General features: G+C 49.4%; 1 protein-coding gene across 1 annotated transcript in view; it reads right to left on the bottom strand.

The window, feature by feature from the left end:
* Positions 1-861: 861 nt before the first annotated feature.
* Positions 862-14,989, bottom strand: part of capn3a (calpain 3a, (p94)) — a 214,451-nt gene continuing 200,323 nt past the window's right edge. The window contains exons 19-22 of the mRNA XM_067991181.1: positions 8,955-9,033; positions 6,947-7,063; positions 1,863-1,921; positions 862-1,056 (exon numbers count right to left, since the gene is read on the bottom strand). Coding sequence (XP_067847282.1) covers positions 1,030-1,056; positions 1,863-1,921; positions 6,947-7,063; positions 8,955-9,033 — 282 coding nt within the window. The 3' untranslated portion in view covers positions 862-1,029. The remainder of the gene's footprint in view (positions 1,057-1,862; positions 1,922-6,946; positions 7,064-8,954; positions 9,034-14,989) is intronic.

Raw genomic sequence — 14,989 nt, 5'->3', positions numbered from 1 at the left:
GAAAGGATGTGAGGACAGGATGGGTAAATGTGATTAGTACTATTTGCTCGCCTGGAGGGTAAGTGCCGACACAGACTGGTTGGGCCGAATGGCCTATTTCTGTGTTATAACTGCTATGTTTTTTTTAAATTCAATCTCCGGTTGCGGGTCTTGCTGGGCAGGCCAGGAATTTATTGCCCTGAGAAGGTGGTGGTGGGCCTGCTTCTTGAACCGCTGAGCGGTTTCATCCAACTGAGTGGCTTGCTAGGCCACTTCAGAGGGCAGTTTGGTGTGGGACTGTATTTCTTTGCAATCTACTGTCACTATTGACTTCACTGACCTCAGCCAGGGAAGCAGTAGGAACAACCTTGGGATAGGGAAAGAGGAGGGGGAATCACTGAACGCTACCCGAGACCTCTGCTGGAAAATACATGTGTGTGGAAGCTGGCAAAGAGAGGATTTGATTTAAGTGATGCCCCCTCAAGCAGTCTACCGATATTTACTGTCTTGGCACAGGTCTGATCTTATCTTCCAAACATGCACTGATCCAGCAGGGCCAACTGACTAGGATGTCCTGGATGATAATTCCCCTCCCTGACCCCGGATACTGAAACCAGCTGCAGTGCCTCAACTGGCTGTGAGATCGACTAACTTCAAAAATTGAACCTGGGATCTTCTACTCAATGTTGCATCAGGCATCACATTTACCCACTAGGCCACCAAAGACAAAGGTTAGAGTAGGGGGTTTATTGTAAAATGATACAAGAGCAATAAAGAAACCTGTGCTTTTATCCTGGCTTCAGGTGTTCCCGGTCGTTAGGGTTCACACTGTTGCGGTAAGACATGCTGATCTGACAGTGTGTGACAGTATGAGGTTAATCGTTTACACCTGGCTTCTTGAAGTACCATTGAATGTCATTACGGGTAGAAGAGGTTGGTTTTGCATATGGTGCTGTTGAGGTTTGGCCGTTGAGGTTGAGGTAATAGCCAGGCATGTGAGCCACCAGGAACACACATGAATTATCTGTTAGGTGCCTACCCCTGAGACTCTTAGGCATATATGGTGAGTTGCAACCACTGTGGAAATAAGAACACCATAAACATTAATCCCATCAGTAAGGAATGCAGTACGTTCAATCTGAGGTAAAATCTGATAAGAAGATGAGGAAAGGAGGAATGAGCAGACATAATTTGCTCCATCCAGCCTTTCTCTTCACTAAACAACATTCACTGCACTTCAATAAAAAAAACAATCCATTATGTGAAGCAGTCTAAGATGTTCTGAAATGCATGAATCCAATTATTATTATGTCACGTGCTGTCATAAGCAAACCTAACTCAAGGAGACAACAAATCACAGTTAAACCACTAAGAGGATAAGGTCCAATGAAATCTCTCCCCAACCCTCAAAAACAGTCTAAAGAGTATTAATCCAAGAGAATTAGTGGCTTTGAGTGTGTCAGCAGACTAGGCCACTGCTCCCCAAACAAGAAGAATGGGCCGCACGCTGGAGACTGACTTTGGATAAAATAATAGAGAACGGTAACTCATGAATAGAGATCTGCCAGATCGATATTTTTCCCAATCAAAGGTCGTGGTGTGCAATGAATTCCACGGCTGTTGTGTTCCAAGGGCTGCCTCACAGAAGTAACATCCACACACTGCTCCTTGTGATGAATATTAAAGGGAAAGGAAGACAGTGAATAATATCCTAAAGATCTTGAAATCTGTACATTTAAGGATGTGTAGGCCAGAATTTAAAAAGTCCTTGAAAGACACAGTTACTTTTAATGTCCACTTAGAACTTTGCTTTATAACACATGTGCTCCCCTAGTGCCCTGATAAGGAAATAAGGCCGTCACATGAGTGAAAGCTACACCTACCTCCAGAACACTGAGTTTAATTATTCCATCTCCATCTTTATCAAAGGCATGGAAGGTTCCTGCAGAACAAAAAGTGGGACAGTGAAGACAACGCCTCATCTCAAAAACACACACACAAAGGTAGAACCTGATTTTAACTGGGTATGTACAGTAATTCTGAGAACACAGCAAGAATACAGACACTAGAAAAGGAACTGAGCCTGTCCAGCTTGCTGCATCATCCAAGTCTTGGTTTGTCTTTTTCCTCCAACTAACCTTGGCCTTTATATCCAACGTTGGAGAACAAGCCCATTATAGAGGCCAGCATTTAAGGCATTGAAAAGTGTGTAAAAAATAACCTCTTTAGGTGCGTACAGTCGTAACTTTTGTCCACTCTCTAATTTTCTCCTCTGACTCATGCTGGTTCCACAAGTGTGAGTTGCCCTCAAGTACCTTATCCATGTGTAAGCCGAGACAGTGGAGTGTTGGCAAGCTGTTTCTTTATTGAATCCTGGGAGAGGTCATCACAGCCAAATCCCAATCCTGTCCTCACCCAGGGGAGGGGTTAAAGGGAAATAGGATCAGGGTGGGCACATGGGATTAAGACTACTGCTCGTGTGGAGGATAAATGCCAACATGGACTGGTTAGGCCGAACGGCCTGCTTCTGTGTTGTAATTTCTATGTAAATCTATGTAACCCTACTCACCGAGATCAGCTAACTCAGCAAATGCCAGGGATCGACCCTGATGTCTACCTAATTTGTATGGCTCAGTTCCACACTTACCAACTGAACCATCAGCATGTCCCCCAGAATCAGTATAATACAGGACAGCTGCAAATGTCCTATTGCCTATTGCTGACAACATTTCGCTCTACTTCCACCTCCCCACTTTGTATCCATTTTTCTCTGGGCCATACACCAGGCTCTAACTGAGAAGGCCACACATGCTCTCTCAAGCTTTTGCCAACGCCACTCTGAACTAATGAAGCAGGAGACACGTGTCTGCCCAGTGACAAAACTTCCAATTTTCCATCTCTCTACTCTTTGTTACCCTAGAATGGTGTAACTAAGATCGGAAACTATGTGCTATTCCCTGATGGCTCAGGGGTGTACACAGCCATACCGACATAGGGACTCCCATGATCGATCCTCAGTCTATGTTCAGTATCTGGCCAGTATCTGGCAGTAGGGAGCACCACAGTTGCCCTTAGCGTTCCTGGGTTAGGGGGGAAAAGTGACAAGGGTTCCCATTCCTGCTTGTTACCCAGTGACCCTTGTTGGAGGAAGGGGCGGCATTAGTGACTGGGCAATTGCACGGTGCCCCCAGCCCGTCACGGGGCACTGATTGGATCAGGTGATAAATTTGTCTATGTGGGGGGTTTAAACCAAACCTTTGCACAGGCCCCCCTTCCACCCCCTCCCCCACCCACCTCCCTGCAAGGCAAACGCTGCCCCTAACTGAAGGTACACATTTACATATCAGCTGAGGATAAAATTGGGCTCCTCTTCCCCACCACCCCTCCCCTCACTAAGTCAAATAACACGGACTGAATCGGAAGTGTCCTTGGACTGAATGAACCCACTGGGTGACTGGGAAGCCATGTTTCCTAGTCTAATGTACAGCCTTTACTATTGCAGAGACCAGTACTTGAAGGCACTGGTCGTTGTAACAACAATTATCTTTGAGCGTGCAGTTAATAATTTTGTGGCCCCCTCCTCTAATTTTTTCCTCTCCTAAAGGCATTGGCTCCTGCTGTATAGGGGCCTATGGTACCAGCTGCCCTCCAACACCTTGTCCAAATCAACATTCTTCATATGTGATCCTAGATGGCTCGGTCCTAATTTTGCAAGAGCAGCGACAATGGACTTGAGCTGGCCTATGGAGCAGGCCCATCCACACCAGACACTCAGAGGGAAGGCCACACAGAATTTTGCAGCAGAAGTTCTTAATTCTGCTGCCTCTATCCTAACTCACACCAAGTCCCATTCACCCATCACACCTGTGCTCTCTGACCTACATTGGCTCCCAGTCCGGCAACGCCTCGATTTTAAAATTCACATCCTTGTTTTCAAATCTCTCCATGGCCTCACCCCTCCCTAGCTCTGTGATTCCTCCAGCCCTATAACCCTCCAAGATCTCTGTGCTCCTCCAATTCTGGCCTCTTGCGCATCCCCGATTTCCATCTCTCCACCATTGGCGACTATGCCTTCAGCTGCTTAGGCCCTAAGCTCTGGAATTTCCACCCTAAACCTCTCTGTCTCTCTACCTCTCTCTCCTCCTTTAAAACGCTCCTTAACACCTACCTCTTTAACCAAGCTTTTGGTCACCTGTCCTAATATCTCATGTGGCTCGGTGTCAAATTTTGTCTGATACCACCCCTGTGAAGCGCCTTGGGATGTTTTACTATGTTAAAGGCTCTATATAAATGCAAGTTGTTGTTGTTGTCGATGAATAGGCTACTCCCAAATGGCTCTTTTTTCGTTAGAACAACGCAGATTATGATGGAAGTGTTTAAAATTATGAAAGTATAGAAGCAAACTGTTTCCAGTAGTTGAGGGGTCAAGATTGAGAAGCCATAGATACAAGATTAAATGTAAGAGATTTAGAACAGAGGGCAGGAGAAACTTCTTCACACACAGAGTGGTGAGGCTGTGAAATTCACTTCCAGGATTAGTGGTTGAGACAGAAACTACATCAACGTTCAAGATTAGATTGGATAGGTAGATGAGGGAAAAGGATTGAAGGGATATGGGAACAAGGTGAGTAAATGTGATTAGGACTATTTGCTCGTGTGGAGGGTAAATGCCGACACGGGCTGGTTATAACTTCTATCTATCTCTATATGAAAAGCTTGGCCAGACAGATTAGCTTGTAGCACACTTGGCTGGGGAATGCAACATCTGGCAATGCAGGAGCTCTTAAAGCGATGCAGCTTATCATTAATGGGGCAGTTGTGGTGGTGGTGTTTGAAAAGTAGATTAATTCTTTACAATGGCACTTTGGAGACATGTAGGCAACATTGCTCCCTTTGATGCTGAAGAGCCAAATGGCCTGCTGCAGGAATTGCACCAAAGGAAGGGGCCCCTCAGGTAAAAGCACCGTGCCAGCTGTATGGAGGGAGGTTGCCAAACAGGTCAATACAGTCACCCTGGTCCCTGGTAACTGGCTGCAAATGAGGAAGAAGTCTCCTGTTATCAGGAGGAAGATGATGGTGAGTGTCCTCTTTACTTCTGCTCAGATTTCTCGTGGAGCCCAGCAACCATGACACAAACCAAAGCTGGGAGCCACCAAAACCTCTAGATGTATAATTTCAAGCATCGTGCACAACCATTGCCCTTTTGCACACTTTGATTGTGACTAAGCCACACTTTCCTTGAAGGTGGAGGTGCCAGCTGAGGAACAGCAAACAGATTCGATGACGTGTAGGCCAAGGTGCTTCTCTGCTGTAAGTGGAGACAGCAGCCATAGATGGACAGGATCTTCAAAGAGCCGTCCGCCCTGTGCTTGGCCTTCTCCAAATAATGCAAGAACTATGGACTGCCGCACAGTGAAGACTTTGCAGCTGCTTCCTGCATAATGGCCATGACATTAATCCAGTGCAAACTATTTCTCTTCATGGGTAGATATTAAAGACCCTAGTTCCCACATGGATTCCATGTCCGATGCTTTGCACTCGAGGGAGTCCTACCAGCCAGCACAACCTATGCCCACTATCCAGCTGATGCCTCCTTTCCACAGGAAAAGCAATGAAGTTATTGCCCATTGGCAAATATTTTATTATACTTGTAGCTCCTGCCATTGAATTATTAATTCAACTAAATACCGATCTAAACCCTTTTCAGACAGAAACTAACAAACAGAAATACCAATGCATGTTCCCTTTGTCTGGTTTGGGAGATTTCAATTTCCAGTCACTGCAGTTTAAGAATTCCATCTTTTTTCCTGTGAATTTTTGTGTTGATGAATATAGAAGGTGTTATTGCTGGAGAATGGAATATTTTTCCATTGCAGGTGTCCAAGAGCCAATTTTAACTCTCAGCAAGTGTTGTGCAGACAGAAACCAAGGCTCACAGCCTGTCCCTCTGCAGTGTGAAGGCCTTGAGATTTTAACTCCCGGGCCTCATTGACAAAGGCCCTGTCAGTGTCCCGCCCGAACCTGGTATGAAGTGTTTGCTGGGAGAGAGCAGGGTTTTGGGTGGCAGGATGCCGCTGCAGGGAGCCCAAGGAATGGTCCCCAACAATCAGGTAAGCGGTTGGGAGAAGGGACGGGGGTGGGGGCAGAGGGAGCCTGGGGTACGGAAGGCCCAAAGTTTTTGCGTGGGGCCCAGAGGAGCTCTCCTACTCCTCCTGGCCCACAGGGAAACATAAAATAAATATAATGAACTCATCCTTCTGGGTCCCTTCTAGCCCTGGCACCTCTTGCCACTGGGTTACCTGGTATGGAAGCCGTAGCAACCTCTCCGTGCAGTCGGGTCCCGATGATGTCATCGAAGCCCCATCTACATATTTAAAGAAGGACCCCACTGCCTTCTGGTGGGTGTCCCTCTCGCCGGCAACTTGCAGGAATGGTGGGGGGATGTCACCATAAGGAACGGTGGGAATAAGTCACCATAAGGAATGGTGGGGGCAAGACCAGTTTCCGCCGGGGGGGTGGGGTTAAAAGATGCCCCCCAGTGTCTACACCAAACACTCCCAGGTCAAGGACAGCACAGTAGATGCAGATACAGAATAAAGCTCCCTGTACTCTGCCCCAACAATGTGCCGCAGCCCAACCTCAGAAGCAGCTCCAGCCGTACCAGTGCAGCATTTCTCAGTTCCATATTAATCATTCTCACGGCCTTTCTAAGTGAAACTGACAATTTAGTGCCAATTTGGGGACCATTTTGAGTGAGGGGACTATGCTCATTAGAAAGTAGGTTCAGTCCTGCCCTAAACTTGTTTCATAGATCCTGAAAGAAAGGGCCTACACCCCATCTGTCTGGCGCTGAATTTAAACCCACATCACATAAGTTTAAAGGATAATGTTCAATGCAATGCACCACAGGGGCTGCAAAGATCCACTGTAATGGAGGAAAGGACAGTGGGAATGGTATTGCACTTACTGAACATCCCCTCCAGTCTCACAATACAGCAGATGAAGCTGTCAAAGTCCAGGTTCATATTCTCATCAGCGTAGCGCATGGAGATGATCTCGTACAGCTGGTTGTTCAGGCGGAAACCTGAAGAACAAGAAATAAAAATACTTACTGCATCTCAGGTAGTCGCACCAACACTCCCCTCCAGTTCTAGTAAACCAAATCCCTACAATGCAACCCCCACTGATATACAGCAACTAAATGTGTAACAAACATTGGAGGTCAGGTATCCCGGAGTATCTTATCATCTAATACAGCACTCCGACGGGCTCAGGTGGCATCATAACCCATGTAGTCTGAGAGAGAAATTTAGATGTGACAGAGGTGTTGGCTATTTGGCACAGCTGACTTGCATCCCCTGGTAATTGAACCCTTCACCGTAATTCACCGTGGTGAAATCGTTAACAGTTAACTGCGGTAAAACGACTAACATTTCGTAGCCTGTGACTGAAAGTGCATTGAGGAATATCTCCAGGCCATGCCCTATAAATATTGCACCAACTCACCACCCTCATGTATGGAGATACCAGACAGAACTTGGTACAGACATGACCGGGACGATGTTCCACTTCCACCTGAAATGGGTGCAGAGCTGCAGCATCGCCAGCCCAAAGTTGGTGTCAGCAGGCCTGAATCAGTTTTGGGGGGCTCCAGCCTCAGGAATCTCAGGGCCTCAGGTATAGATGGAGGTTCACATGAAGAGGGGTTTCCTATGTTTTTCCTGCAATTTGGCGGGAGGTAAAATTGATTTAATGCCCGCATGGACCTGAGGTTTCTCTTTAATTTGCTCAGGAATAAGCGGTCAGAATTCACCCGAGGTCAAAAGAAGCTGGGTTTTCTGCAGGGCGGCCGGGAGTAGGAAATGTGGCTCTCTGGCGTTCCCGCACCACTTCCAGGATTTTCTGTTGGAAGGGACGGTGGGTATTGAACATGGCTGCACATATTTGGACAGGCATATTCAAAAAATATATTAATGACCGAAATACCTCATCCGACATGTTTCCAGTCATTACCACTTTAAGAGCTTTGGGCATCAGGAACGTGGAAGGGGGAGGTTAAAAATGAGGGGGGGGCACCCTGACTGGTGCAATAATCAGACCAAAGCGCTAGACTCTGCTCGATGAGTCACGATATTTGAATATATTTCAGCCACTTCCCTCCCCTCTCCTCCTGAGGCCCGCCCCCAATAGCAACTGAGGTGCTGCAGGAAAACCCCACCTAGCACAAATCAATGAAATGAGCACGATCCCAGAAGATCTGCCTTCACCATTCCGGTGGGATTGGGACCAGCTCTGAACCACTTAGAAATCAATTACACCCGTAGACTGAAATCGAGCCCACGGTGCCTGTGACAGGAAGTGAAGTCCTGGAAGAATAAAATCTAAATGTTTTGCTGAAGAAGCTGACACTGCAGCAGATACAGGGGGGCGTGCTGTGCTCCTGAGATGGGAACCCTCCACCGACATTTTCGAGCTCCTCCTGGAAGAGACTTTGTCTGAAAACTTCCTAGCCCAGTGACACCGCTTCACCATTGGAGCACCTGAACCTTCAAGATTTGGAATCAAATCCTTTCAAGCCCAGTGTTCAAGTGTTCACTGATATCAGTACGCACGGTCCCATCTGCAGCCACTCCTGACCCATTCTCACTCACCTGCATCACAGTCTAACTCCCGTCTGCAGCCACTCCTGACCCATTCTCACTCGCCTGCATCACAGTCTAACTCCCGTCTGCAGCCACTCCTGACCCATTCTCACTCACCTGCATCACAGTCTAACTCCCGTCTGCAGCCACTCCTGACCCATTCTCACTCACCTGCAACACAGTCTAACTCCCGTCTGCAGCCACTCCTGACCCATTCTCACTCGCCTGCATCACAGTCTAACTCCCGTCTGCAGCCACTCCTGACCCATTCTCACTCGCCTGCATCACAGTCTAACTCCCGTCTGCAGCCACTCCTGACCCATTCTCACTCACCTGCATCATTCACAGCATTGCGCATTTCGTAGCTTTCAATCGTTCCGGAATTATCCTTGTCATATTCCTTAAAGATTGCCTGCGAGAAACAGGAAATGACAATGAGAACATCCTGACTAAAAAAGAATGATTTGGCTGGGACTGAGGCCAGAATACAGTTACTGGTTCACCTCCGAGGGACTGAGGCCAGAATACAGTTACAGGTTCACCTCCGAGGAACTGAGGCCAGAATACAGTTACAGGTTCACCTCCGAGGGACTGAGGCCAGAATACAGTTACAGGTTCACCTCCGAGGGACTGAGGCCAGAATACAGTTACAGGTTCATCTCCGAGGGACTGAGGCCAGAATACAGTTACAGGTTCACCTCCGAGGGACTGAGGCCAGAATACAGTTACAGGTTCACCTCCGAGGGACTGAGGCCAGAATACAGTTACAGGTTCACCTCCGAGGGACTGAGGCCAGAATACAGTTACAGGTTCACCTCCGAGGGACTGAGGCCAGAATACAGTTACAGGTTCACCTCCGAGGGACTGAGGCCAGAATAGTTACAGGTTCACCTCCGAGGGACTGAGGCCAGAATACAGTTACAGGTTCATCTCCGAGGGACTGAGGCCAGAATACAGTTACAGGTTCATCTCCGAGGGACTGAGGCCAGAATACAGTTACAGGTTCATCTCCGAGGGACTGAGGCCAGAATACAGTTACAGGTTCACCTCCGAGGGACTGAGGCCAGAATACAGTTACAGGTTCACCTCCGAGGGACTGAGGCCAGAATACAGTTACAGGTTCACCTCCGAGGGACTGAGGCCAGAATACAGTTACAGGTTCACCTCCGAGGGACTGAGGCCAGAATACAGTTACAGGTTCATCTCCGAGGGACTGAGGCCAGAATAAAGTTGCAGGTTCATCGCTGAGCGATGGAGGTCAGAATCCAGTTATAGGTTCATCGCCGAGCGACAGGGGTCAGAATCCAGTTACAGGTTCATCGCCGAGCGACGGGGGTCAGAATCCAGTTATAGGTTCATCGCCGAGCGACAGGGGTCAGAATCCAGTTACAGGTTCATCGCCGAGCGACGGGGGTCAGAATCCAGTTACAGGTTCATCTCCGAAGGACTGAAGCCAGAATCCAGTTACAGGTTCATCTCCGAAGGACTGAAGCCAGAATACAGTTACAGGTTCACCGCCGAGCGACGGGGGTCAGAATACAGTTACAGTTTCATCTCCGAAGGACTGAGGCCAGAATACAGTTACAGGTTCATCGCCGAGTGACGGAGGCCAGAATACAGTTACAGGTTCATTTCTGAGGAACTGAGAGCAGACTTTTTATTTCTCGATTTTTTTAAAATACGGAATTGGAAGGATTTGAACTCACGTTCGCTTGGTTACTAGTCCAGTGACATAATCACAACACTACCATACCAATTGTTACAGGTTTGTGTCTGAGGGACTGAGGGCAGACTGCAGTTACGGGTTTGTGTCTGTGGGACTGAGGGCAGACTGCAGTTACGGGTTTGTGTCTGACGGACTGAGGGCAGACTGCAGTTACAGGTTTGTGTCTGACTGAGGGCAGACTGCAGTTACAGGTTTGTGTCTGACGGACTGAGGGCAGACTGCAGTTACAGGTTTGTGTCTGAGGGACTGAGGGCAGACTGCAGTTACAGGTTTGTGTCTGTGGGACTGAGGGCAGACTGTAGTCACAGGTTTGTGTCTGAGGGACTGAGAGCAGACTGCAGTTACAGGTTTGTGTCTGAGGGACTGAGGGCAGACTGCAGTTACAGGTTTGTGTCTGTGGGACTGAGGGCAGACTGTAGTCACAGGTTTGTGTCTGAGGGGCTGAGGGCAGACTGCTGTTACAGGTTTGTGTCTGAGGGACTGAGGGCAGACTGCAGTTACGGTTTCGTGTCTGAGTGACTGAGGGCAGACTGCAGTTACAGGTTTGTGTCTGAGGGACTGAGAGCAGACTGCCATTACAGGTTTGTGTCTGAGGGACTGAGGGCAGACTGCACTTACAGGTTCATCTCCGAGGGACTGAGGCCAGAATACAGTTACAGGTTCACCTCCGAGGGACTGAGGCCAGAATACAGTTACTGGTTCCCCTCCGAGGGACTGAGGCCAGAATACAGTTACTGGTTCACCTCCGAGGGACTGAGGCCAGAATACAGTTACAGGTTCACCTCCGAGGGACTGAGGCCAGAATACAGTTACAGGTTCACCTCCGAGGGACTGAGGCCAGAATACAGTTACAGGTTCACCTCCGAGGGACTGAGGCCAGAATACAGTTACAGGTTCACCTCCGAGGGACTGAGGCCAGAATACAGTTACAGGTTCACCTCCGAGGGACTGAGGCCAGAATACAGTTACAGGTTCACCTCCGAGGGACTGAGGCCAGAATACAGTGGCAGGTTCACCTCCGAGGGACTGAGGCCAGAATACAGTTACAGGTTCATCTCCGAGGGACTGAGGCCAGAATACAGTTACAGGTTCACCTCCGAGGGACTGAGGCCAGAATACAGTTACTGGTTCACCTCCGAGGGACTGAGGCCAGAATACAGTTACTGGTTCCCCTCCGAGGGACTGAGGCCAGAATACAGTTACTGGTTCACCTCCGAGGGACTGAGGCCAGAATACAGTTACAGGTTCACCTCCGAGGGACTGAGGCCAGAATACAGTTACAGGTTCACCTCCGAGGGACTGAGGCCAGAATACAGTTACAGGTTCATCTCCGAGGGACTGAGGCCAGAATACAGTTACAGGTTCACCTCCGAGGGACTGAGGCCAGAATACAGTTACAGGTTCACCTCCGAGGGACTGAGGCCAGAATACAGTTACTGGTTCACCTCCGAGGGACTGAGGCCAGAATACAGTTACAGGTTCACCTCCGAGGGACTGAGGCCAGAATACAGTTACAGGTTCAACTCCGAGGGACTGAGGCCAGAATACAGTTACAGGTTCACCTCCGAGGGACTGAGGCCAGAATACAGTTACAGGTTCACCTCCGAGGGACTGAGGCCAGAATACAGTTACAGGTTCACCTCCGAGGGACTGAGGCCAGAATACAGTTACAGGTTCACCTCCGAGGGACTGAGGCCAGAATACAGTTACAGGTTCACCTCCGAGGGACTGAGGCCAGAATACAGTTACAGGTTCACCTCCGAGGGACTGAGGCCAGAATACAGTTACAGGTTCACCTCCGAGGGACTGAGGCCAGAATACAGTTACAGGTTCACCTCCGAGGGACTGAGGCCAGAATACAGTTACAGGTTCACCTCCGAGGAACTGAGGCCAGAATACAGTTACAGGTTCATCTCCGAGGGACTGAGGCCAGAATACAGTTACAGGTTCATCTCCGAGGGACTGAGGCCAGAATACAGTTACAGGTTCACCTCCGAGGGACTGAGGCCAGAATACAGTTACAGGTTCACCTCCGAGGGACTGAGGCCAGAATACAGTTACAGGTTCATCTCCGAGGGACTGAGGCCAGAATACAGTTACAGGTTCACCTCCGAGGGACTGAGTCCAGAATACAGTTACAGGTTCATCTCCGAGGGACTGAGGCCAGAATAAAGTTGCAGGTTCACCTCCGAGGGACTGAGGCCAGAATACAGTTACAGGTTCACCTCCGAGGGACTGAGGCCAGAATACAGTTACAGGTTCACCTCCGAGGGACTGAGGCCAGAATACAGTGGCAGGTTCACCTCCGAGGGACTGAGGCCAGAATACAGTTACAGGTTCATCTCCGAGGGACTGAGGCCAGAATACAGTTACAGGTTCACCTCCGAGGGACTGAGGCCAGAATACAGTTACTGGTTCACCTCCGAGGGACTGAGGCCAGAATACAGTTACTGGTTCCCCTCCGAGGGACTGAGGCCAGAATACAGTTACTGGTTCACCTCCGAGGGACTGAGGCCAGAATACAGTTACAGGTTCACCTCCGAGGGACTGAGGCCAGAATACAGTTACAGGTTCACCTCCGAGGGACTGAGGCCAGAATACAGTTACAGGTTCATCTCCGAGGGACTGAGGCCAGAATACAGTTACAGGTTCACCTCCGAGGGACTGAGGCCAGAATACAGTTACAGGTTCACCTCCGAGGGACTGAGGCCAGAATACAGTTACAGGTTCACCTCCGAGGGACTGAGGCCAGAATACAGTTACTGGTTCACCTCCGAGGGACTGAGGCCAGAATACAGTTACAGGTTCACCTCCGAGGGACTGAGGCCAGAATACAGTTACAGGTTCAACTCCGAGGGACTGAGGCCAGAATACAGTTACAGGTTCACCTCCGAGGGACTGAGGCCAGAATACAGTTACAGGTTCACCTCCGAGGGACTGAGGCCAGAATACAGTTACAGGTTCACCTCCGAGGGACTGAGGCCAGAATACAGTTACAGGTTCACCTCCGAGGGACTGAGGCCAGAATACAGTTACAGGTTCACCTCCGAGGGACTGAGGCCAGAATACAGTTACAGGTTCACCTCCGAGGGACTGAGGCCAGAATACAGTTACAGGTTCACCTCCGAGGGACTGAGGCCAGAATACAGTTACAGGTTCACCTCCGAGGGACTGAGGCCAGAATACAGTTACAGGTTCACCTCCGAGGAACTGAGGCCAGAATACAGTTACAGGTTCATCTCCGAGGGACTGAGGCCAGAATACAGTTACAGGTTCATCTCCGAGGGACTGAGGCCAGAATACAGTTACAGGTTCACCTCCGAGGGACTGAGGCCAGAATACAGTTACAGGTTCACCTCCGAGGGACTGAGGCCAGAATACAGTTACAGGTTCATCTCCGAGGGACTGAGGCCAGAATACAGTTACAGGTTCACCTCCGAGGGACTGAGTCCAGAATACAGTTACAGGTTCATCTCCGAGGGACTGAGGCCAGAATAAAGTTGCAGGTTCATCGCTGAGCGACGGGGGTCAGAATACAGTTACAGGTTAATTGCTGAGCGATGGAGGTCAGAATCCAGTTATAGGTTCATCGCCGAGCGACGGGGGTCAGAATCCAGTTACAGGTTCATCGCCGAGCGACGGGGGTCAGAATCCAGTTACAGGTTCATCTCCGAAGGACTGAAGCCAGAATACAGTTACAGGTTCACCGCCGAGCGACGGGGGTCAGAATACAGTTACAGGTTCATCTCCGAAGGACTGAGGCCAGAATACAGTTACAGGTTCATCGCCGAGTGACGGAGGCCAGAATACAGTTACAGGTTCATTTCTGAGGAACTGAGAGCAGACTTTTTATTTCTCGATTTTTTTAAAATACGGAATTGGAAGGATTTGAACTCACGTTCGCTTGGTTACTAGTCCAGTGACATAATCACAACACTACCATACCAATTGTTACAGGTTTGTGTCTGAGGGACTGAGGGCAGACTGCAGTTACGGGTTTGTGTCTGACGGACTGAGGGCAGACTGCAGTTACGGGTTTGTGTCTGACTGAGGGCAGACTGCAGTTACGGGTTTGTGTCTGAGGGACTGAGAGCAGACTGCAGTTACAGGTTTGTGTCTGAGGGACTGAGGGCAGACTGCAGTTACGGTTTCGTGTCTGACTGAGGGCAGACTGCAGTTACGGGTTTGTGTCTGAGGGACTGAGAGCAGACTGCAGTTACAGGTTTGTGTCTGACGGACTGAGGGCAGACTGCAGTTACAGGTTTGTGTCTGAGGGACTGAGGGCAGACTGCAGTTACGGGTTTGTGTCTGAGGGACTGAGGGCAGACTGCAGTTACGGGTTTGTCTCTGAGGGACTGAGGGCAGACTGTAGTCACAGGTTTGTGTCTGAGGGACTGAGGGCAGACTGCAGTTACAGATTCATGACCGAGGGACTGAGGGCAGACTGCAGTTATGGGTTTGTGTCTGACGGACTGAGGGCAGACTGCAGTTACGGGTTTGTGTCTGAGGGACTGAGGGCAGACTGCAGTTACAGGTTTGTGTCTGAGGGACTGAGGGCAGACTGCAGTTACAGGTTTGAGTCTGAGGGGCTGAGGGCAGACTGCAGTTACAGGTTTGTGTCTGAGGGACTGAGGGCAGACTG

Source organism: Heptranchias perlo, chromosome 10 (assembly GCF_035084215.1).
Source record: "Heptranchias perlo isolate sHepPer1 chromosome 10, sHepPer1.hap1, whole genome shotgun sequence".
Lineage (NCBI taxonomy): Eukaryota > Metazoa > Chordata > Chondrichthyes > Hexanchiformes > Hexanchidae > Heptranchias > Heptranchias perlo.
Note: the sequence above shows the minus strand (reverse complement) of the source record. Positions and strands in the feature narration are given on the sequence as shown.